Raw genomic sequence first — 26,053 nt, 5'->3', positions numbered from 1 at the left:
TTGTTCGCCTTGTAAAGAGTTGCATTTCAACCACTCGGCTGAATGTTTCAGATGCTGGAAAAAGTTTGTTTTGCTACTGTAGGCCTGGGCGATATATTGATTTTTATGGATCTAAAATATAAAAAAATCAATTTTTTTCTCCTCTTGCACTGGCATACTTTTTGCCCCTCAGGAGCTTTTGTAACTTGCGCCGTCCCCTTACTTCCTTAGCAGCACACATAGCAAAACATGGCTAATGCTAACGAGAGCGAGAGTTTTGTTCCTAAGAAAGCAAAAGTATTTTCAGTTCTTTGGTTTTGCGATAACAGGCGTTGAACAAGTGACCGCACGCTGCAAAGTTTGATGTGGGAATGAAAAAAGTTGCGTTTACTTTATCCACTGACTAAAACAAACTGTAGTCCTCAATGTTTTACTTCATTATTTATTTGGACACAATGTATAATACTCCTTTATTTACAGAATTACGTTATTCAAGACAGAAGCTTGAAGTTTGCACTTTATTGATCTCAATGTTTGAAATTGTTTATTTTCAGGCAATATGCAATGCTACATTTTTGTTAACAAAAGCATTCTATTCAAGCAGAAGTATTGCTTCCCAAGGGAAGCGCTTAATGTAATTAATTTGAAAATCATACCATAAAATGTAAAATGTATATCTAGTCTAAAAAGAACATTTAGTTCAGTTCAGTTTCAGTTTATTTCGAACATGCATACGATACAATGTAATTCATCACATATTTCCAGTTGTTTCATTACAGCATGTCCGAAAAGGAGTAGGAAGAAGCAGAGCTTATTTAGTCCTACCCCTTTTCATACCATAGCAATTTTATCCATTACACAAATTAGAAGTTTGCTGAGAGTAAGATGCAGTGTTAGCAGTATAATTTCAAACGACTAGTTTTTGTTTCAATAAAATAAAAACTTGTTATGAATTATCTCTGTCACTTTGTATTCAATGGTTTCTTTAAAATGTAGGGGAAAAAATAGTACAGGTAACTCAAGTTTTTTTGGGGAATTTTATTTTTAGGCCATATCACCTAGGCCTTTGCTGCTGTCTTTTTAAAATGCAATTTGCAGCGTGCACTCACTGGTTTCACGCCTATTGCCGCAAAACAAAACCACTGACGACACAATTTTGTTCTTTACAACAAACTACTCACTCTCGTTTGTATCGGCCATGTTTGTGCTATGCGTGTGTGCAATCTCACTAAGGAACTAAAGAAGGTTCAACTATGGACGCTCATGGGGGCAAAAAGTATGCCTGAGGAAGAGGAAAAAAACTTTTTTTTTTTAAATTGTTTGCAACAAAAAACTCACCTTTATCAATGAAATCCTATGTTCAGTGCAAAATTAGCTTCAAAATGAAAGCATGGCAGTATTATCCTGAAATTAAACAGAGAAACTAACAAAATGCACCCATTTATTTTGTTTTAGATTGTTAGCCATAGCAAGATTTACACATGTAGGAAAGCTTTAATTTTGTCTTTGTAGTCAAGAAGAGATGTAGAATGAAATAATAGCGGCAGCTCTGTTTACTGATGATTTTTGATTGGATGATTGTTGAACTAAACGCTTGCGCAGTACGCAAACATTCTGTGCAACGGTAAAGACACATTAAAAGAAAATGCGGATTCAAATACCAAATTGTTACAACCGTAGGTGCGTTTTGATTTGAGTGATTTTTGTTTTCTTCTGAGTCTGAACTCCACACCGGAAGACTGATCCCACAACAATTCAACATAAGACAGCCAAAGGTCACGCCATGTTTCCAGTTGGGACTTTCTCTTACTTTTTTTTTAATTTCTGAATGACATGAATGAAAACACACAGGAAAGGCAGTCAAGGACCAACCAAAGATTAAATGTGGTTGTGCTGCCTCCACTATTATTATTAGACCGTTTCCTGTGTCACAGAACAGGAAGCATAAGCCAGTGTGTCACATGCTAAAGACAAAAACGGGATATGTTTTTTTAGGGGGGGAAATTGTCCTTGTCTAGTCTTCACCATCTGTTGGCGTGTGCTCAGTGACACTCGGGAAGGTGGAGTAGGAGCTGCAATGATGAGTCGCTTCAAGCTGAGGCATGTCGCTTTTTGTATCGCAAGTAGACAGAGGGGCGCTTATGGAAAGTGCGCTGTTCGGATGACGCGTCACAGAGTGTGCGGAGAAGATTAAAAACTTTACTTTTTTTTTTTTTAAAGATTTTAGACTCAAAGCTGAAATGCATCACAGCAAATCCACAAAAGTATTTTCGACATGTTTTTCCTTTTAATATATTCTGATAAGTCAACAGTCATTTGAAAAGCTTTCTACGACGCATTTACTCCTGAATTGCTGCTCTCAAAAAGGTGCCCCATAAGCTGGATTGACAAGAAATCTCCCACACTGCTCTACAAAACACTGTGTAACATTAGGGTGTTTAGTCGAATTGCCACAAAATGTGGCACCTACATATTTAGGGGACCCACAAGCATATGCAATGTACTTGTGGCGTTCAGTTGTCGAATGTGGTGCACTAGATGACGTCATTGTCTAATTTCCGTCTTTGGCCATGACACAAACCTGTTTTTGGGCTTTGTTGCACTCATGTCATGTTCTCAAAACCTATTTTAACCACAGAATATGAAGTTATTGACTTGCAAGTGTTAGTTTAATTTGCGTGCGCCTTATAACACACACGGGCAATCAAAAAATCATTCATTTTGATGATTGTTTTATGTTCAAACTGTTCATATGCTGCTTGTTCCGCACAATTTCTAAAAATAAAATTATTGAAAATACTCAAATGTTCTCCTTTCATGTTATATCAACATCAACAAAAGCAGGTATTTTGTCTGCAAAATGTACAAAAAAATGGCCGATTTATAGATCATCGGAATCTGCATTTGTCACCAAAAAAATACATTTCGGACGAGCCCCAGTAATGATGCCATTTACTAGGGATGTGACAATATCAAAATCTCACGGTACAATATTATCACAGTATTAAGGCCACAGTACTATATTATTGTGGTGTATGTCCCCTCCCCAAAAAATACTTAAAATGCCACAGTGTGTAAAATGATGTGGCAGCAATGTTTAGGATAATGCTAAACGTAAAATGCTAACATTTTCGAATCATACTTATTACTACAAACTAGTATTTTTAAGGGCAAAGAACTGTCCGGCAACATACACGGGGTCTCTCAACTTTTACTTTCAGAGAAGCAGTTTCTCAGTAAAGTTAACTCACATTTTAACTTTTAATAATGTCAATACTTGATGTATTGACGTTTAGCTTCACTAGCTTATTTTTTTCTGGGTGATTTTAGCTTATCAAGTAGTGCAGCAGTGGATTTCCCATGGCATCGTGCGCCTTGACCGAGTCTCTTTTGGCTTGCAACCTTCGAGACGAACGTGGTGCGCTTTATTACCTCGGCCACAGAGGTAATGTTTTCACCAGGGTTTGTGTGCTTGATGGAAACATCACTTTTAAAACGTTATGAATGGATTTTCTCTATCTACTACGAAGTGGAACACACTTCATTTCCTGCTTTCTCTTTGCCCCCACACTGAGGATTCTGGGAGATGTAGTTTATTTTCAGGCCTGCCAAAGTAAAAGAGCAAGAAAAAAAACTACCGTATTTTTCGGACTATAAGTCGCAGTTTTTTTCATAGTTTGGTGCGACTTATACTCAGGAGCGACTTATCTGTGAAATTAACACATTACCGTAAAATATCAAATAATATTATTTAGCTCATTCACATAAGAGACTAGACGTATAAGATTTCATCGGATTTAGCGATTAGGAGTGACAGATTGTTTGGTAAACGTATAGCATGTTCTATATGTTATATGTTGAAGAGGTTCATTTAGCCTACTAATGTGTATTTATAAACGGTTGATTTATATAGGCTAGTAAGGTAAAGTTTTGTACCTGACAAGTTTCTGAGGAAGGCTGCAGAAGCAAGATAGCCAAAACTTGTCAGGTACAAAACTTTACCTTACTAGCCTATATAAATCAACCGTTTATAAATCTATATGTTATAGTTATTTAAATGACTCTTACCATAATATGTTACGTTAACATACCAGGCACATTCTCAGTTGGTTATTTATGCGTCATATAACATACACTTATTCAGCCTGTTGTTCACTATTCTTTATTTATTTTAAATTGCCTTTCAAATGTCTATTCTTGGTGTTGGGTTTTATCAAATTTCCCCAAAAAATGCGACTTATACTCCAGTGCGACTTATATATGTTTTTTTCCTTCTTTATTATGCATTTTCGGCTGGTGCGACTCATACTCCGGAGCGACTTATACTCCGAAAAATACGGTATACACCAAGTTTTGGTTTGATACGTCACTAGTTGTCACGGCATTATTGAGAAGATTCTGAAAGGGTAATACCGTGGTATCTATAAAACCGTTATATCTCTCCTATTAATGGTCCAGAGTTGTCTATACAGGACACCTAAATAGCCATATTATAGCGTGTTTTGAGCAAAGGTGGAGAACAAAACTTAACAAAAGAAGCAAATCTTTCTGTGGCAGTCCAAGTTTAGCTGTAGTGGATATATTGTATGGAAAACACGGCCATGTCTGTACATTGTGAGCAATATTGGTTGGAAAACATGGCCGTCAAAAGTCTGGGGATATCTGTATTAGATGTATGCTAGGATGTCTTCAAATAAGTTTGTAGCAAGTGTTTGCCTTTGTGGCCACTTTGCTGACACTGGAGGAATTTTTATTTGTACTTGTGTAGTGTTTCAAGGTCGCTGAAACCTTATGGCCTCTCAGACAGCCTCCATCTGCCTCCGCATAGGAGAAGGAAGAGATGCAGGGTCGTCTAAATGCGTTTGCCTCCATGTTGTCCTTATGCGTCACATTAAGCATGTATGCACCATAGCCAGTTATGAAGTTATGTCTTGTGGGTGAGAGCCTTGAACCGTTAAATGCAGCGAGCAGTCCGGCGACTGTCCGTTGTAATTCCACGTCGTTGTCGCACCGTCTTCTTAACGAGATGACAGATTTCAAACGTTTACATCAATCCCGTAACAGCTGCTTCTGCGAGATTACAGTCGCCAGCAATCAGCAGTCGATGCGAGTAGCGGCGAGCACCCCGTGAGGATCTGTAACCCTCCAGCTGGTTTTACGGCTCATCCACGCTGCTCTCAATGCCGCTTTCGTCATGTGTTTGACCCATGAGCCTTTTCAGGAAGACATTCCCTTTGTGTCAGGGAGGGATCTGTTTAAGTTTGAAAACGCTACAATTCCTGCGCTTTCCGTTCCCCAGTGTTTGTTTTCACTTCCTGCCTGGTTGTCCCTGACGGCCCCGTGCCCCGAGCGCCTCGACAGCACTTGAACGACTTAAAGATGGATTCCAAACATTCCTGAGATTTCCTTCTTACACTTTGGATGTGTGGGAGCGCAACTGTTGAACGCATGTCTCTGTTGCAGTGATCAGAAGTTCAATGTCTGGACACTGGATGGGGGCAAACAAGAATAATTTGTTAAGTCGTGTGTTGTCATGGTGTTGTAATGTTTTCTCATGATTCACTGTGAATGATTGAAAATGATTTGTGGCGCCCCTTTTGGGTTGTGGTCAAAATGCTTTGGAAAGCATGCTCGCATGCAGATAGCCTCAAAGTCGTATACTTAAACATATTGTCAGTGACGTATGGCCAATTAGTTGCTAAGTCTTGCACGGTTTGTCTGCTTGCAACAATGTTCTTCAATTTTATGATTATTCGGTAGGAATGGGCGATATAGTGATTCCATCGATACATTTGATTTAAAAAATTAAAAAATCAATTTTTTTCCTCTTGTCCTGGCATACTTTTTGTCCCTCAGATGCTTCCGTAGCTTGAGCCGTCCCCTTACTTGCTTAGCAGTAGGGCTGGGCGATAGGTACGAAAAAATATATCTTGTAGGGCTGCAACAACTAATCGATTAAAATCGATTATAAATATAGTTGGCGATTAATTTAGTCATCGATTCGTTGGAGCTATGCGCATGCGCGGAGGCTACTTTTTTAATATATTTTTTATTTTTTTTAAATTTTTTATAAACCTTTATTTATAAACTGCAACATTTACAAACAGCTGAGAAACAATAATCAAAATAAGTATGGTGCCAGTATGCTGTTTTTTAAAAATAAAATACTGGAAAGGATAGAAATGTAGTTTGTCTCTTTTATCCGATTATCAATCGATTAATCGAAGTAATAATCGACAGATTAATCGATTATAAAATTAGTTGTTAGTTGCAGCCCTAATATCTTGATACATTTTTACTTAAACTCGATATTCGATATATATCTCGATATATTTTCCGGTGAAAATATTTATATAAAGATATTCATTTTTGAATGATATTCAGTGAAATTGAAGTGAATGACAACTGTACTATAAACAGTCAGTGGAACTTTTATTAACCCACTTAGTCAAGATGGGTATAAACAGCACAGAAAAGAAACTGTTTAACTAGCACAGAATGACATAACATAAATAAAATAGAAATACAAAGAATGTATAAATAAAATAGAAACATATTATTTCTACATAAAAGAAATGACATAGCTGTGCAAATAATAAAAAAATTATCAAACTCAGATAAATACATTTGCAGGCAGGCGCTTTTTAATTCCCAGTCGACGATGTAATGGACTGTCACACACATACGGTTCTGTGGTCCTACGAGACCACATGTCTGGTCAGCGCCAAGTAAGTGACTTGACTTAATTGTACGACTATTATCTTGTTTGTTTCAAAATGATTCAACTATTCAATGTTGAAATATAAAGAGTAGAAATAATGAACAAAATGTCAGCTACTGTCTTGTTGAAAATGAAATGTAGCATTTCGACAGGCTATACTGTAGCAAAAGTTATCACATGTCTGCCACAGTCATGTGTGTTTTTAAATGTGTATTCCACATCTTCCATGTCGAGAGCAATTTTGATTTGGGTTTACATAGTACCGGTAATCAACTCAAATGTTGACCATTGTTTTATCCACACACATGCATTTGTCCAAATGTGGCCAAGTAGACGTATTGTGGGTTTTCTGAACGTCGTCTACATCGCTAAAAGAAAAATTTAAGGAAGAGAATCCCTCTGCCATCTTCCACTAGTTTTTTTAATATATAAATCGCCCGCTTGAAAATTCCCTCATCTCTTCTGCAACTCTCTCGTCGTCATTTGGGATGTCTGTTGTGATTTCCCTTCCTGGTTCCATGACCCGCCCTATCTTGCCTCAGATTGGCCTAATCTCAACCAATCGTGACTCATTATAGTAAACATCCATATATTCTTATACGTGCAAGCACGTCTTGGAAGGAAGAAGCGGAGGGGTTTAGTAGCCGGTGGAGGGGAGCAGGGGAGAACAGGAAACACAGAAAATAAGCGTTGTTTGGTCATTTTAACGTGAAATAAATTATGTTTATATTATATTTTCTTGATTCATATCTTGTTTAAAATATATCGATACATCTTACAAACTCAATATATCCCCCAGCCCTACTTAGCAGCACGCCTACAGTAGCAAAACATTGCTAATGCCAGCGAAAGCGAGACCGTTGTTCCAAAGAAATAAAAAGTGTTGCCAGTACTTTGGTTTTGGGGTAACAGGCGTGGAAAAAAATGACTGCACGCTGCAAAACTTATTTAAAAAAGGTAGCAGCACAACAAACTTATTCCTGCATCTGAAACTGAAGCCTCCAGTTGAGTGCGGGAAATACAAGGCAGAAAAGACTGCAACATCAAACAAATATGGGGCTAAAAACAGCCTTCTGTGGTGGAACATTTACACCAGGTACCGTATGTATGATGAGAAAGAAGCACAGTGGAGAACGATCACTAAAGCAGTCGCTCCACACATCGCCAAGATGTGTGAATGAAAAAGCCTGCCATTATCCACTTAATGAAACTATAGTCCTCTAAATGTTTTACTTGATTATTTATTTGCATACAATGTACAATGCTACATTTTATGTACAGAAGTATTTTATTCAAGACAGAAGTTTTAAGTTTTCACAGTATTAATCTCTATGTTTGAGATAACTATTTATCTGCATGCATTTTTGTGAACAGAAGTATTTTATTCAATACAGAAGTATTGCTTCCCAGATTAAGCTTTAAAATTAGTTTGTACTAAAATGATTTCATAAAAAGTAAAGTTTTTATCGGGTCTAAAAGGAACATTATTCAAATTATAATTTTGCTAAGAGTAAGATGCAGTGTATGAAATGTAATTTCAATCTTGTAGGTTTTGATCAAATAAACAAATAACTTGTTTTGAATGATCTCTGTCATTTGTATTCAATGGTTTCTTTAAAAAGTTGGGGGAAAAAACGTAAATCGAATCTGAGAATTTATTTTTAGGCCATATCGCCCAGGCTTATGATTATTAAGTGGAACACCATAAACCAAGAGTGTCAAACTCGTTTTTATTGAATTTCCACATCACAGTTATTGTTGCCCTCACAGGGTCGCATGTAACAGTGAACACCTGTATATAAACATATAGTAGCCACGTTACACAATTTGCAGAGGCAACGTTTTTTGATTATTCATGTTTTACTAACATTAAGTGCTAATGCCTAAAATAAAAATTATTAGATTTACATACCACCTCTATTTTTCTTTAGAAATCAAGCAGATCCATCCATCCATTTTCTACTGCTTGTCCCTCTTGGGGTCGCGGGGGTCTCTGGAGCCTATCCCAGCTGCATAAAGGCGGAATGCGGGGTACACCCTGGACAAGTCGCCACCTCATCATAGGGCCAACACAGATAGACAGACAACATTCACACTCACATTATTTATTTGTAATCACACCCACCCTCAAAAAAAGCTTGGAATATCTTGTTTCATTATCAAAATATATTAAAGTGTAGAACATGTTCAATTGTACGCAGTACATTTTTCTGTACAAATTGAATGAAATGTATTAAATAAAGGTCTTTATTTTGCCAGAAAGGCTGGAAATAAAGACCTTTCGCAGGCTACATACAGTAAATGATGTGGCGGGCCACATTACTTAAAGAGGCAGGCTACCTAAAATGATGTGGCTGGCTAAATCTGGCACCCGGGCCTTGAGTTTTATACATGGGCCATAAACTTTTATAAAGACTCCATCAAACTGTGTTTCAAATTTCAATTTAATTTGACTTATGGGGGTAATAGCAGCGCCACCATGTTGTGTATTCGTCAGAAAAAATAGCACAGTAGGGGTGCGTCGTTTGCCAAATGTGCATCGGTTCGGGAGTAAAAGTTAATATTCACACGACTACCATATGTGTTTGAACACTGGCAACAGCTGATGAAGAGTGAATCACCAGGAAGGAAAAAAGTGGCGCCCCAGCAACATCTTGTCTTGAGTAATGTCACCGCCCCAGAAGTTCAGTTTCCTCTTTTAGAGCTCTGCCATCTGGGTGGAGGCTCCTTAACAGTGTCAAGAAAGGAAGTCTGACTTTTCCCCCACCACTGCTGCCAGTCCAGATTCCTTGCGTTTAATGGCCACCATCTTTTATCTCGTGTATTGTTAGATACAAATGTCCTCCAAACTTTTACTGTATAATCAGATTGTCATCCTGCCTACCTCAGCTCTTTGTTTTATTGGTAGCGCGCACGCCTCACATTGCTCCATTGTTTTTGAATCAATGTGAGGTGCTGACAGCCAGGATGCTCTGTAGTGTTTTCCCTTATTCGGCTCAGAAACGAGTGATGAAATATGCGGGGAGCGCTAAAGCGTTACTTCTCTGCCTTCAGCAGAGTCCATGGTATCTCCAGGTGTTTGGATAACCAAACAACAATTTTGCCTAATGTGAGGATTATCGAACTAGTCTTGTCTTTGACTCATGGACACTGCACTAACTCCATACATCTGTCCTTCCCACTGATCATCGTTGATCCAACTGACCACAGATTGTTTCTTCCTCCTGTCAGAAAATGGAAGCACAATGGCGTTCCGGGACGGATTTGACATAGAATTAGAGCTGTGTGAGTAACAAGACACGACCACAGATTTAACCTCAAATGAACCCAGAAAATGAAAGAATCAGTCGATTCACCAAAGAAGCATGGAAACAGTAAGTCATTGGGGGAGGTTTTATCTTCAGTTATTCCTTTATTGACGTTTTGATGATCCCGATCTCATAAATGAAATCCTGTAAAAAGCAGGCTTTGCTACACATCATAAAATCAAGCCAGACCTCGGCCAACTGTCAGTCAGCTTACAAATGTAAGAGCTGTCGGTTTCATAATTTTTTCAGTGAATTGCTTGGATTTTAATTACGTCACGTCCGGCTCACTGAATATCTGTTCTCAATGGGTACAAGGCGCCATTTAGTCTTTCTTGATGAAAAATGCCATATGCTTTTGTTTTTTTCGGCTGTACAAATCGCGAAAAAGGATAAAAGTTTGTTCAGAGTTCCTCAAGAGATAATCACGAAGGGTGGAAGAGTGTAAGATTGTACGAAAGACAACGACAACAGTGGCACGCACTCCAGTAGAAGGGTGCAGAGTCGGAGAACGCACAAGCTTGCAGTGACCACTTCGTTAAAGGATTTTAATATACTTTATTCGTTTAGTATTTCCCATTGAGGTGTTATCCTGATATTGTTTGTATTTTAATAAACAGAAACCAAAAAGTCAGAGTCAATGACACTTTGTCAGGAAAGGTACCTACATCTCCCCTCTTGTTTTTTTTGTACACAAATGTACATATGATAAGACAAAAATGTAATATGGTGATGATACACGAATTGTTAGTTTATAAAAAGGATATACAGTCATGGGTGTCGAGCTGTCAGGGGCTAGTTTGTTTACATGGAGGCGTCCTCGCAAGACGCATATTTGAATCATGAAATGCAACCTTAACCCAGCAAAACGGTGCATATTTTTCTGGGAGAGTCTTGATACCAATGTCCTTGACCCAGCCACACACAAATAAGTTGTAGACCTCTGTGCTTTTCCAAGTTTTGTCGTGTAGAATGATATCTGGAGCACAAGATAGTTCAATATGTCTGGGAACTCCACCGACAGATAATGGCTCGGTTGGTAGAGCCGCCGTGCCAGCAACTTGAGGGTTTCTGGTTCGATCCCCAGCTTCTGCCATCCTAGTCACGTCCGTGTGACCTTGACCAAGACACTTCTTATGGGTCATGGATAGGGCCTTGCAATATCAATGTGTATGTGAATGGGTGAATGTGGAAATAGTGTCAAAGCGCTTTGAGTACCTTGAAGGTAGAAAAGCGCTTATACAAGTATAACCCATTTACCATTTGATAAAGTATAGGGCTCTATTCCACTGCATAGTTGGAATTTTTTTGCTCGTATCTGCTTTTTGCAGGAAGATCTAGGGCCCTCGCGTACTCAGTGTGCGCACTGGTTGCTGCACAACAGTCATCTTTGCTTGGTTGACCACCGTTTTGTTTCACTTGCGGGAAGGAATCACTTGTCGGAATACAAGAAATAGGCGTCTAGAGCATGAGGACATTGCTGTTAAAATGCAATGTCAGCAACACTAGCATATCTATGTGAGCTATAGTGGTAACATTTGTGTCCGTCTGTCCCAGTCCCTAATGTTACATTGTTGCAGGTAATTTGGCATCTATTACGTTGTGAATGAAGTGAATCTATAGACACATTAGGGATGAAACGATAAACGGTAATAATGATAACCGCGGTAAAACCTCTGACGGTTAGTATTACCATTTTAAATTAAAACTTTAGAAAAACCGTGATTAATAGCTTTTATTAACTCACGGGCTGACTAGTTGTAGTTTGCTAGCTAGCGTAAATACTAACATGAATAAAAGACAAAATAACATCTTTCCCCATTAATAAACAACATACCACAATGTAAACTTGTATAAATACATTTCTTATATGCTGCTCCATGGTCATGGAATAACTTACAAAAGGATCTGACGTTATCTGAGCTGATCACTTTGAGGGAATTTCAGGCCATTTTAAAGAATCGAGAAACTGTTTCTATTGGGCATTGTACTTGTTTTTAAGTTGTTTTTACTGAAACATTTCCTACTTGGTTTTTATGGCAAGTAATTTATTTTTAATTGTGGTGTGTGACTGCTGCTGTTTTCCGTTGTTTTTATACACTACCGTTCAAAAGTTTGGGGTCACCCAAACAATTTTGTGGAATAGCCTTCATTTCTAAGAACAAGAATAGACTGTCGAGTTTCAGTTGAAATTTCTCTTTCTCTGGCCATTTTGAGCGTTTAATTGACCCCACAAATGTGATGCTCCAGAAACTCAATCTGCTCAAAGGAAGGTCAGTTTTGTAGCTTCTGTACCGAGCTAAACTGTTTTCAGATGTGTGAACATGATTGCACAAGGGTTTTCTAATCATCAATTAGCCTTCTGAGCCAATGAGCAAACACATTGTACCATGAGAACACTGGAGTGATAGTTGTTGGAAATGGGCCTCTATACACCTATGTAGATATTGCACCAAAAACCAGACATTTGCAGCTAGAATAGTCATTTACCACATTAGCAATGTATAGAGTGTATTTCTTTAAAGTTAAGACTAGTTTAAAGTTATCTTCATTGAAAAGTACAGTGCTTTTCCTTCAAAAATAAGGACATTTCAATGTGACCCCAAACTTTTGAACGGTAGTGTATGTATTTCTTCGTTTTTGCTGCCCTTTTGGCCAGGTCACTCTTGGAAAAGAGATTTTAATCTCAATGAGTTTTTACCTGGTTAAATAAAGGATATTGATTGATTAAATGTCTGCGGAACTACGGTCAGATATTCCATTGTGCACATTGAACCTACAGGCTGTGCATGTTAGAAATATCTATATTCGGAGGTATATGACTCAAAGGTGTTTTTTTATACAACTTGAATAACAAAGACTAAGTTGTCTACAGCAGAAAGTGAACTCGCGTGACATCACATAAACTGGATGTGGTGCAATATTAACACTCAATTTACCTTTAGCTATAAAAAAAAAAAAAACTTTTGCAAATTTAAAATTGAATAAAAATACACATCTAAACACTCAAAAATGTTGCTTTTAAGAATCCAGAACAATATTTAATGTTTCTTCTGCCAAGAGAGTGTAGTGTGTGTCAATGTATTTAAAATAAAAAACTTGGTTAAAAGGTTTTATTCATCAATACCGCGATAATAACTTTGATCATTTTGGTTACAATAACCGTGATATGGTTACATCTCTAAGACACACAAAAGGCAAATTCCCAGCAGGGCTTACTAAAAGCACTTAAACTATCTAAATTCCAAAATCCTAACTACATTTTGGCCTACACACTTCCTATACACTATTGTGGGACCTGTGGCACATACTTTATTAAAAATATAAAAAATAATAGAATATGGTACCATTTTGCAACCAAGCAATAACCTTGAAAAAATACATTGTGACCTTTTGACGAACATCATCCAGTCTCATCTTCTATTGAGACGAGAAGTTGACCTATTTGCAAACTGTAGTTGGAAGAGAATAAACATTGTCTGAGTGTGAAATGTAGGCCAGCAGTTCTGCACTGACAAACGGGGATTTAAAGCCGTGTGTGCCTGCACGGCCTAAATCTGCTTTTTGACGTCTAAAAACTGCTATCATTGCCAGAAGTATTTCCCTGTTGTTACCTACAGTTGCAAAGCTCAGTGGAAAGCGCCTGCTCATGAATGACAGTGTGCTCTCCCGCTGCCTCTATCTTGTTAGGACTCACATGTCTGCTGCTTTGGTTCCCGCTTGAACTGACGCTACAGTGCTAGTGAAGAGCCATGGCAGTCCTCCAGGTCAGCGACTTTTAGCTGGACGGATTGCCTTGGGATTAGTAACGCACTGCCCCTGGGAGTCCGTGGTGTGACGGCCAGTGACGCTTTAGTTTTTTTGTTTTGTTTTGTTTGTCTGGTTATGTTGTTGATCACTGACCCTGTGCTATGGTACTGTGCGTGATCAATGCATCAGTTTTGGTTTGTGCTCAGAGGTCCCAGTGGGGCTGCTGGAGGAAGCATTCCATCATCTCTCCGCAGAGGTATCTAGGAAACAAGAGCGGGCCCAGCTGGGATGTCCTGGCAAGCCTGACCTGCACAGGAATCAAATTATTCATCTTTTGTTTTCCTTTCTTTACACATCAGGCTCAGGACAAGAGGAAAGCTCTGGAGGAGACCAAAGCCTACACCACCCAGTCCCTGGCCAGCGTGGCCTACCAGATCAATGCCTTAGCCAACAACGTCCTGCAGCTGCTGGACATCCAGGCCTCACAGCTGCGGCGCATGGAGTCCTCTATCAACCACATCTCTCAGGTCAGACGCACACCAAAACACACCCTGACCACACCCTGACCACACAAACCACGCGGTCACCCTGAATGCTAGCCCCACATTTCCCACTTCTGCTTTTCTCTTTGACACAGACTTGTCTTGTTATTTTAGAATCACAGCCTGCACGGTTCCTTTTATTGCTTTTTCAGCATGACTGGCCGTGTGTTGTGCTGAAAGACTTTGCCTCTGTTTGACTTTGGGGACGCACAGTCGCACCGAGGAACATTGCCAACACATTTGTTTTGTGAAAGTGTTCCCGTACAGCTCATTTTTCATTGCAATTAGCTAAGGAGGTCACTTGGTTTGTTTTATTGGGTGCTAAGTTGAAACCCATGTTTAGTTGGGGTTAGGGCTGTGGTTATTCCAGTACCTTAGGTCAGTGGTCCCCAACCACCGGGCCGCGGACCGGTACGCAATAAATTAAAAAAATATATATTTAAATTCAATTTAAATAAACATAAAAAACAAAATATATACATTATATATCAATATAGATCAATACAGTCTGCAGGTATACAGTCCGTAAGCACACATGATTGTATTTCTTTATGAAAAAAAAACAAAAAAACATTTTTTTTTAAACACCCCCCTCCCCCCCCTATGGTCCGTGGGACAAATTTTCAAGCGTTGACCAGTCCCCAGCTACAAAAAGGTTGGGGACCACTGCCTTAGGCCATCGCAGCCCATTGAGACATATGTAAATAAGGGCTATATAAGTAAACTTTGATTGATTTCGTTCCTAACTGCACGGAATCCCGAGAGGTCAGCAAATTAATCCCTTGAAAAGGAGAAGAAGAATTTGGATGTGTGACAAGATGCACGACTCACCAACACTTGATTTGCAGTAATCCCTTTGCGTTTAATCCTCAGTGGAAAGGTGTGCAGCACCTTAGTTAAGAACTCGGGGAACTGCAGGTGTGTCATCATCCCACTTGACCACAGCATAAATATAACTCTTTTGCATTGTATTTTTTGTGTTGATTCAACATAAAACATTCTGCCAAGGAGATTCTCGTTGTGTGTCTTTGTAAACCATGCAACAATGATCTTCGGAATTTGAAAATACCTTGGATTTTACAGCAAAAAACTCCATTGTCTGTCATCCGAGGTTAACTTGTGCTAAAATGTGCCGTCATTGGCTTCGATCAATTCTAGAACTTATGGGTTTTGATCAGAAACCTAGCAAAATCTTCCCCTCGCCTCTTGCATGTGCAGGTAAATCCACCACGCTCATCCGATGAAGGCTTTAAGAGCTCAGACGAATCAAACAAAAGCTTTGGTCAAACCCAGTCCTTGTTGTCCTGACTTCCCTCTATGTGGTAACGGACGGCCACTGCGTCTTTTCCTCGTCTACAATATTCTGTTTTCCCTCTGACCGAGCTGTGTACGCAGAGTGCCAGAAATTCTTTCGGGATATGACTATGTTCAGCTTTTCATCCTATTAGAAGAAAAGCGAGGCTTGTGGGACTTGAGGGCAAGAGCGCAGTGGAAGGCGGGCAAGATGATGGCAGACGAGCAAAGCAAAGTCCTAAAAAAAGGAACATTTGGACACTTTTCATGTGTGGGAATCGCTGGTAAATAGCTTTCAGGCCAACGTCTCAGGACTTGGTCTCCGTGGTAACCTTGGTCAAAATAATAGGATAGTGGCAGTTTAGTTTGAGCTTTGAGGAATAGTAGTTTGGCTGGACCCTGAGATGAGCATTAGCCTTTGAAACGGTAAAGAATATTCTAGCATTGGTTACATTTCAAGAATTTTCAGTAGGCGGTGCCAATAGTTTGAAAAGAAGATCTTCCACCTTGTGCTGCGTGTGAAGTGGCTGTAAAGAGGCTGCCAACAGTGAGGGCTTTGTGTGCAACGGAAGCCCCTGCCTCACATTGACAACCTCTCTGTGACACCACCACCAACGCATGTATCTGTGTGTGTCTGTGTGTGTGTGTGTGTGTGTATTATTGGAATCGGTATCACTTTAGGTTGAAAAACGTTATTCATATCTTTCCTTGTTTAAATAAATCATACAGCAGCAATGTATGTTCATTTCACTGCAGAGAGTATCAGGTATCAATTTGGGTCATTTGTTTAACTATTTAAGCTACATTTAAGTTACGCCTTCTGTCCAAAAACGATCTTTCTAAAAAAAAAATGCAATAAAAAAAAAGTCACAATCATGTACATATTTTTACTTTCCCAACAACTACTTTCCCATCAACAATTTATTAGAATTTTTTTTTTTTCCCAATGGGAAAATCACAAAATAAGGTATACTCTATAAAAAAAATTAGGTGATATTTAAGAGGTGGTTAGTACAGCTTAAACTGTGTCAATAATTGATAGTCGACTCAACAATGATTTTGTAGCATTATTATTTTTGGAGCAAATGAAGCAAAAACTAGGCACCTCTTACCCTAGGAAATTGTGTTTCTTAACCACAGGGCCTATTGTGATGGCTGCCAAAATATATCTATTTCTCAGCTGTGGTCTGTATTCAGTTGTAATACACTTGTTCACCACTTGTGGCAGATTGACTTCATGTTCCATTCGTCTCCAATGTAATGGCATGTATTGCCAAGGTAGGCTTCCGTGGCTACACTTGTCCACACGTTAGTAGTGAGAGCAATTGTGCTCTGGGTGGCTTTTATGTCAGTCTACACTGCTTGGAATGTCTGCTCGTACTTCCTCTCCATCAGTTTGGTAAAATGGGTCCTGGAGGGAAGAGTGTAACCAGGGTTGAGGACTTGAATCATTTGTCTAAAACCTTCATCCTCCACCATTGATAGTGGCCTCATGTCAGTTAGCAACATATTCAGGATACCATCAGTCAATGCAGCCGCTTGCTGTGGTGTGTAGACCTTCCTTTGTACCAAGTCGCTAATGCTGGCTTGTTTCTTTCTGAAATGAGAGAAACCATATAATGAACATACATAGTAGCATCATTTACATGTTACTCAATACATACCTAGTTGATTTAATTAATAATTTCTGACATATAAAAAAGATCAGAACTGAATCAGATATTGTACACGTTTCTGTTGTGAATAATAAAGGATTCATTTTAGGCTGCCTCTGAATAATAGCATGAAATATTCCAGCACCTTCATAACGTTTAGTTATACTAAAGCGTCACTCAAATCTAAATATATTTATATAGCTCTATCGGGCCCGGCTACATTGATCCATTATGAAACTAACCTGAGATATTTCTGTTCGTTACGTTTATTTCGAAATTGGTAAAAGTGCGTTTTCTCTCTCAAAAGGGAGTCAATGTTAACGTTACTCACAAAAAAGCTGAACTCATGAATGCCTGTTGCCACTCAAAACAACACAGAAAATGAAGTCGTCGCACTCTCCAAGAAGTTCCTAACACTCTAAAAGTTAATACACAACAGTTGCTGCTTCGCTTCCTTAAACAAAATCTCCTCGTTAACAAAATATTAAAAACACACAAAGACGGACACAAGGGATCAATGTACCCGGACTATGGACTTAAACAGTTACGTACCGTGAGTTCTTCCCTTCATCCATGGCTCCAACATCTTTCCTCTTCAGGTGCTCCTGAAGCAATGTTGTACTTCCGTGCCATTTTGCAGGAAACAGTCTTCTTTGAAGTCTTTAAAGTAAAGTGTTCCCACACTTTTGACGACTTAGGTCGTACACTTTTCTCCATTGAAGCAATAACTTCAAGATGTTTCTCCGCTGAACTATCCGTACTGTTTTCCTCTGCCATTTTTCAAATGTTTCCAGGCAAAGGAAACGGCGTCGTCACGTGAGCTGCAAATGACACATCATTGGCTGGCTTACTGCCATCTCATGAGACGTAGCCTTTTACTTTTGTACTGTTTTTGTACTTATTTTTATTATTGTTTCTCAACTGTTTGTAAATGTTGCAGTTTATAAATAAAGGTTTATAAAAAAAATAATTAAAAAAAAGGTAGCCTCAGCGCATGCGCATAGCATAGATCCAACGAATCCAACTATTTTTATAATCGATTTTAATCGATTTAATCGATTAGTTGTTGCAGCCCTACAATCAACGTAAACAACATTTTAAAATCACAATAAACACTTAACAATAACTTCTTTATATTAAGGTGCAAAAATAAGGAATATGTATGAAATGCTTAATAAAGTGTAACAAAATAGTGCAAAGTGTGAAAATGTAAACATGGAGAAACCTGAGAACATGTTTTGCAGGTTTACTGACAGGAAGTTGTATGGTCTGTGTAACATTAAATGTTGTTTATTCTGATTTACGTATGGAAATTAGTTTATATATGTAGTTGTGTAGTAATTATTATATAAATATTAATTAACCAAAAAAATTTTAAGTAGCACATTTCCTATATTTTATTTATTTAATTTACACAGTCCCGCACTGTAGTTCCTACTTGGTTTTTCCGTACAGCCGAATAGGGAACCAACGTAGGTTAGGGAAAAAAATGAGTGCGGCGAAGGACTAAGATCCGTTTTGAAAAAAATCCAGAGAGCTGCCATGCTGTGGAGGTGACTTTTCCTGTTTTATTGACAATTTATTGGCTTTCTGCAGCAGTCATTTTTACTTTCTCTTCTTACTCTTTGCAGAGAACCCCCAGCAACACGGCGCAACCAAACTTAATAGTTGATACTGTTACGCGATTGACTGTTTAGTGTGTCTATCCCATTGCTCACTGATCACTTCCTGTTTTGCGAGATTACCAGACGGTGAGTGCCTTTGTTCATGCAACAAACCTTGCTTCATTCTTTCCGGTTTCTTCCGACCCCCAAAAAATATATATTTATATCGAACATTTTATTAAATGCATTTTTTATATGTATCGATTTTGTGTCTATCGTGATATATTGATATCGTTTTATCGGCCCAGCCCTACCACACACTGTATGTTAAATGTTCCTCAATTGTTAATCAGGAGAAGGTCTCTGTACCTCACTGAAGAGACACAATCACATTCTTTCTGATGTTACTTCAAACTTCAGCTTCACAGTTGCCACGCCTGCTTTGATCTGATCTGTAATATGCATATCTTTGTGGGTCAACGTGAACACGACCATGACTGTTCAACCCCACAATTTTCTACATGTTTAAATAGCCGTGAACGCCCTGATACTGACCAACCATCGTTTTTGTCTTGTTTTGTCTACACCGCACTCGTAGAAAATTCCCCTCTGAGCTTTGTTGGCAAGAACAAACATGAGCAATATATCCGCGTGTGTCTCGTGACATCATTCAGGAAGGAATGAGTGAGTCAGTCTCAGGATGTGAGGAAATGACAACTTGAATGGGCTTTCTTTTTGTATGATCAAGATGCAATTCTCACCAGTCTTAACGTTGTCCTTTGTTTATGCACTCTTATGCTTGATATTCTCGAAAAATCTCCTTGAAACTAACCTCCTGTGATGGTTCGAGGCGCGCTCAGGTGCTCATTGAACTGCCTCGGCTGTTCTCACCACAGTGATAAACAAAAAGAAAATTCAAATGAGGGATTTACTTATTCTGTTCTTGTAATCCTTGTCCAAAACGCTTGTTCAATTCCTAGATGGTCTCAATAGTATCTCGTAATCTCTCTTTCATGAAACACTGGTTCATTGGTCTGCTCTGCCACTCACACACACATTGGTATACAGGCTCCTCACATAGTAAGTAGCCTTTTTGGAATGCACACTACAAACTGTGCACTGCTACCTTTCTTTAGTTTTTTTTGCTCCACTGGCTTTTTGTTAATCCCTGTCGATATACCAGGGATGAAGGGAAACCCGTCTCAAAGTCCAGAGGCTTTTTTTCCCCTCCTGACCCCAATCTCCAAATGTGTCTGGTGGGAAGCTGTCAAGTTAGGTTTTGTGAAAGGTTTCGACATTCCACTACTGGCTTTTTTTCGATTGGTCGTGCCGCTGAAGATTTATGGCCGCTTGCTGCTGGTGTGTCCACATGCGTCTGTCAGTTTGACCCTACTAGCGCTGTTCTACTCGCGACATCCCCCTCAATGAAGCCGTGTAAAAAAATTGTTGGAAGTTGCAGTCATGTGAAAGAAATCAGGACACCCCACAGGGTTCAAATTTTGTCATGACTGATATTTGTGGCATCAGATGCAGTATACAGATAACCTCAACGTTTAACAATTAATAGAACTTTTGGAAAACTAGTTTCTATCGGGACCAGCTACTTTATATAGCGTGTAAAAAATTGTTTAAAATTAAACTGATCCTAAAGGTACCTTGTTATTGTGCAATACTAAGATATTCAAAGACGAATAGCTAGTTGGCAACTAAGGGGCTATGTACATAGAAAATATCTATTAAAATCCATAGGCAATTGTGTACTATCATGAGGAGAATCCTTACACATTTCTATCTATATATTATTCACTGTTACAAGCGGCCCTCTGAGGCCATAACTGCGATATGGCCCCTTAATGAAAGCGAGTTTGACACCCCTGTGTATAGTTGCAAACTTTTAAAAGCAATTGAGGCTATTATATATGTACAGTATTTTACAGCAACCAACAGGGGGTACAATCAATTCAGACCCAACTATTTTGCTGCCTTAACAGTCTCATTGGCAAGTACATTGGATGCAGGACTGTTATAAATATTTGCATTGAATTGTTTCAAACCCAAATTAGCAAAATTGTGTGTATCAATATGTCTTCTTCCCCTCAACTTTCGGTCCCTTAGGAGCTGCAGGATTGACTGTCACATGTTAGCACTCTCCCATTTCTTTACAAGGAGCAGGAGGGCAGACTTGTGAATATGTTTAGCTCTGAGCCTCAGGCTATATGGCACACACAGACTGCAGTACCTTCAAAAGATGACTTTTATTTGCCGGTTTCCTGACGAACTCCTGCCGATGTCGTTCCCAGACGGTGGACATCCACAAAGAAAAGGTGGCTCGGCGGGAAATCGGGATTCTGACAACCAATAAAAACACGGCGAGGACCCACAAGATCATCGCGCCAGCCAACATGGAGCGCCCGGTGCGGTACATCAGGAAGCCCGTCGACTACACGGTACTGGACGACGTTGGCCACGGAGTCAAGGTAAACGCTCTTTAGCTATCTTCTCTCTCTTTTCTTTTTCCCTGTATTTGATGTGTTTTATCTTTAGAAGGCGCCCCCTTCTGACTCCACAGCAATATGTCTGTGTGGGTAGGTGGCTATAAACCAACAAGAGATTACATCATCCTGCTTTGAGAAGGGAAAAAGGGCTCTATTCCTAGTGTTTCAGAAAATGGCGGCATAAAGGCACCGGGGGCCAAAGCTGCCTTTGTAAATACATTACAGGGTTTGAAGAAGGTTCTCCAAGGTTTGAAGGATTTGTAAAACCATTCTCAGTTTGTGTGACCTCAGAAAAAATGACCGTCTACTTTCACTTCCTTGTTGCCATCAAGGCTGGCTGGAGAGGTCACTGGGTCATGGTGACTCCCGGATGGCTTCGGGGGCGCCACCCCCTGGAGCATCATGTGCCCCATCCATCAGCCAATCAATGCAGCTGTCAGAGCAATTGGGTTAGTGGCGGCATGGCGGAGCTGTAGCGTTACGCCTTTTAAGTCATGTTGAGAACTTTTTGTCGTGGTTTTTATTTTATATTTCCGCACTTTTTCGTGGATGGCTGCAAAGGGACAACCTGGATGTGCATCTCTGCTCGCTCTGAGCCTGATCTCTTTTAACGTCTGTATGAATAGTGAATACAGCAGTTGTGAATTGCAACATACAGCTGCAGCCCACTCTCAGGCATCCATGCATGCCGCAGACCCGACAACCAATCGATTCATTCATAGCGTAGCCTGTCATGGCGGCCGTGTAGAGTGGCTGTCTTTACTTACCGACCAGGATCGATGCTTTAATGGGACTTTAAATGGTGTTCATGTGGTAACAGTTGACTGCAGTGTTTATTTTCATCAGATATTTTACGAGTGAAGGGTCCTTGCTGCAGAATTTTATCAGAGAAAAGGAGCTTCTAAGGGAAGAAGGCGGCGGTAACTATCAGTAGATCTTGGCATTTAGAGCGTGACCTAGATTGTAAACTAGATCTGGTCATCCGCTGCTACCCTCTTGTTGTACACAAAGTGTTTTCTCTCTAAAAACCCCCAAATGTTGCTCTTTTGTGCCTGCGATGCTCCTCGCTCAAAAGACTGCTGGGAAGGCTGCATTATTGATAAGGCGCTTGACTCAATCAACCTTTCTGCTCCGTGGCCTCTTGTTTTCCATCTTGTGACATTTACAGAGCGGTCCACATCTATCCGAAGGTGAAATCTTCCCATTATTAAAATCTTACTTGGGCGCGGCCCTGTTAACTAGCTAAATATTTAACCGGCGAGGACTCGTTCTTCTGCTTGTACTTTGACTTCTGTTGTGGCCGTTTTGACATGCCCTTTTTTTGTCTCTCTCTCGCCCCTTTCTACTCCCCCTCCCTCGCCCACACTAAGTGGATGAAAGCCAAGGTAAGTCTGCCTTGTCACATGACCCATTTTGCTGTCATGTATGTTTTAATAGATTCTCCCTTTCACAATAAAAACCCTGTTCAATGTGATTGTTGCTAGCATCCGTTGGATGACAACATAACCCCCCACCCCATCCCCCTAAACACATGTTATGTACTTTACGTCCATTAATGTCCAGTAGTTTACTTAGAATTGTTATTGACTTTCCAGACGCTATACTGTATGTACATCAGGTGTGTCTAAAGTCCAGCCCGGGGGCCATTTTTTAAATCACCATATTCCAACACAATAACCAAAAGCTCAGATAAAGGCTCTCTAAATATACTTAACTGCTTAGCCTATTTTGACCTGCATTGATTTGTTTTTTAACATTTAATTAAGTAAACAAAATTATCTAATAAATTAAATAATCTGGCCCACCGCATATTTCACTTTTTGTGTGTGCGGCTTTGGTGGGAAAAATTGGACGCCTCTGTTATATACACAGTACAGTAGCAAACCACCACAATGACGTACTGTACCTCCACCAAGGACCAACAACCTCATGTCAGACCATATTTCATTTATTTAGGGTAAGGCATTACTGTGATGAGAGTAACAGTGCACAATAATATGAATAGTTGTTTATTAGGGTTGTGTGATATGAACAATATCGATATAAATGATATAAATTTAGCCAACGATGGAGCTTTTAATATTGTGCATACATGTTGACACATTCTAGCTGTGTCCTGCAAATTTTACAGTAACAAGTGAACGAAGATGTCCGCTAACATCCCTTTAAAAGTGCAGCTTGTAAATATCTGCACCTCGCCTCAATGATGGCAAATAAACTTTGGATGGATGGATGTTGTTTTCAGCACAAACCCGTTCAAGATTAGAAAAACGCATTATACAGGGTTACAGAACAGGAACGCTGACGGGTGCTTCTTGCAAGTAGCATTATCACTGGAGGACGAGGAATAGTTAAACCTGCTACACTACACACCATAGGAGGATACATAAAAACATAACTAACCGCTAGTCAAGAGTTATTGAATGTAAACACATTTACATGCACACATAGGACTATTGGCAATGGCATGGCACTGAAGATTTAGGAAAAACTCCTCTTTTGGGGCCTCCATACTGGAAAAGTAACCAAAATTAAAGACATCTAAAAATAGTTTAAATATAGATAATATATTAGCAAAATAGTTTGAATATTAATTGATGTTGTTAAATCACCATTCTATTTTTTGTCATAATTTAATGATTCTGAAAGTATGAACATTGCTATAGCCAATATTACCATTGGATCCATCCCTTAATTTGTAGTATCACCCAAAACCCATGTAAAGTATTAAAACAACAGAATAATTAGTGTTTATTACATGTTATCAGAAGTGTGGAACCATGTTACAACAAAAAGTAGCGAGCTGTTGTCGGTAAATTAAGGAGATTAATAACAGATTTTGTAAAAAATAATACTACCAGACATGACGCAATATGTTACCGTATACGTCAACAGGCAAATTAGAAGCCTTTGTAACATGTTTTGAAATTATTATATTATATTATTTGGCATATAAATTATATTGTGATATATATTATGGCAAGAGGCTGCAATATATATCACAATATATATTTTAGGCCATATTGCCCAGCCCTAATCTATATTATGATGTATCTTAATGTAATTGGAGGCATTTTTTGAGATGAGGTGAATAATTGATGCCCGGCATAGATTATGTACTGCCAAATGTACAAAAGAAAGTCGGTGAAAATGTGGAGCTGTATAAACACAGCTGCCTTGGCGGAGGTACTGATGTCGGACACAAGTCTTGTCGAAAGACCCTACAGGTTTCTAACCTGCACCAAACATCTGGCAGCCTTTAAAACAGTCTTTTAAATGTATCTTTCTTTCTCTCTATCTCTCCCTCTATCTTTCTCCCCACAGCAGCACGGAAACAATCAGTCAGTCCGAGGAGGAACGCTATCGCGGACCAACCCGCCGACGCAGAAACCACCGAGTCCACCCATGTCGGGGCGCGGCACGCTCGGGTAAGACTTAGTCACCACTAACCCTATCATAAACATTTAAATATCCCGTACACAAGCTTCCCTGAACGCACCCCTTCACTGGTTTCTGTTTTCTGCATCGCTCCTGACATTTGCTCTTTTTGTGACCGCTGTAGGCGTAACACATCCTATAAAACTTTGGAGCCTGTGAAGCCCCCGACGGTGCCCAACGACTACATGACCAGCCCGGCCCGCCTAGGTAGCCAGCACAGCCCGGGGCGCACGGCCTCGCTCAACCAGAGACAGCGCACCCACAGGTAAGATTCACTCGTGCTCTTGCACACCAGACTTACTGTAACCAAGTTGGTGGATCTCAGCAGAGAGAGCCAAATACTCTTTAATAGTCAAAGTAAGGTTTTTGTTGTTGTTAATCATTTATTTTCCGTGCCGTTTCTTCTACTTTTGCAACAAATAAGGAAACAGGGGAATCCGATAAATATGTTTAGCCACTTTACACAAAGTCATTAGCTTGGATAAACCCAACTCAGGCTGATTGGCTGCGAGGGGACAACGTTTTATTGTTCATTCCGGAGGGTCGAACCCCCGCTGTTTGTGCCACGAGCGCCCCGGGGCTCGACTGACATGGATCAAGGAGGAGAGAGCGGGGGGGATGATGAGGGGGAAAGTAGGATAACGAGATGTACGAGGATGGGAAGAGGGGGCGCTTGTTCAACGGGATGGAAGGAATCAGAGGAGAAGGATTGGTGGCTGTTTGAGGGGCTTTGGGGGCGTGTTAGTCGACAGGCGATGAGAGGTTGAGGGGAGATGGATCAGTTCAAAGTGAGGATGAAAGCGGAAGAGAAGGAGGATCAAGGCAGAGAGAGGAGAACGGGGGTCTATTGATCTGCACGCCCCGGGGTCAAACTGGGACTAAATGTGCTGCAGTCTTCCAATATGTCCTTTGTTTTATTGATGGCATTGCAGCCATGTGAAAAATATATTAAATGTCAAAATAGATTGGAAGACATGCTAATACAGCTGTGCGATAAAACGATAACTACCGTGTTTTTCGGACTATAGGGCGCACTTAAAATCCCTCCATGGCTTAAAAATCGACAGTGCTCCTTAAAACGCGGTGTGCCTTGTGTATGTATTAATTCTGGTTCTGCTTACTGACCTCGAATCAATTTTGTATGATACATGATTTAATTAGTGTGACCAGTAGATGGCAGTCACACATAAGAAATGCGTGTGGACTGCAGAATGACGCCTGTCCTGTAAATGACGCTAGCAAATACTGGTAAGCAAGCAATACCAAAACTT

The 26,053-nt window shown here is 39.8% G+C and overlaps 1 protein-coding gene and 1 long non-coding RNA gene across 16 annotated transcripts in view; one reads left to right on the top strand and one right to left on the bottom strand.

Annotated features, from left to right (window-relative positions):
• The window catches only part of abi1a (abl-interactor 1a), a 43,273-nt gene that overhangs the window by 3,256 nt on the left and 13,964 nt on the right, over positions 1–26,053 (top strand). For 5 of the 15 annotated variants that reach the window (XM_062020998.1, XM_062021002.1, XM_062021003.1 and 2 more), the window contains exons 2-6: positions 14,115–14,282; positions 21,150–21,326; positions 22,715–22,729; positions 24,669–24,772; positions 24,907–25,047. In XM_062020998.1, coding sequence (XP_061876982.1) covers positions 14,115–14,282; positions 21,150–21,326; positions 22,715–22,729; positions 24,669–24,772; positions 24,907–25,047 — 605 coding nt within the window. The remainder of the gene's footprint in view (positions 1–14,114; positions 14,283–21,149; positions 21,327–22,714; positions 22,730–24,668; positions 24,773–24,906; positions 25,048–26,053) is intronic. The other 10 variants (XM_062020999.1, XM_062021004.1, XM_062021007.1 and 7 more) reach the window with 3 other exon arrangements.
• On the bottom strand, positions 5,376–13,720 carry LOC133629905 (uncharacterized). The gene is made up of 3 exons (XR_009821161.1): positions 13,703–13,720; positions 8,613–8,754; positions 5,376–5,467 (listed from the first exon to the last, which is right to left on the bottom strand). It is a non-coding gene; the product is annotated as an uncharacterized LOC133629905 (long non-coding RNA).

The sequence above is a fragment of the Entelurus aequoreus genome, linkage group LG15 (assembly GCF_033978785.1).
Source record: "Entelurus aequoreus isolate RoL-2023_Sb linkage group LG15, RoL_Eaeq_v1.1, whole genome shotgun sequence".
In the NCBI taxonomy this organism is placed as follows: domain Eukaryota; kingdom Metazoa; phylum Chordata; class Actinopteri; order Syngnathiformes; family Syngnathidae; genus Entelurus; species Entelurus aequoreus.
Note: the sequence above shows the minus strand (reverse complement) of the source record. Positions and strands in the feature narration are given on the sequence as shown.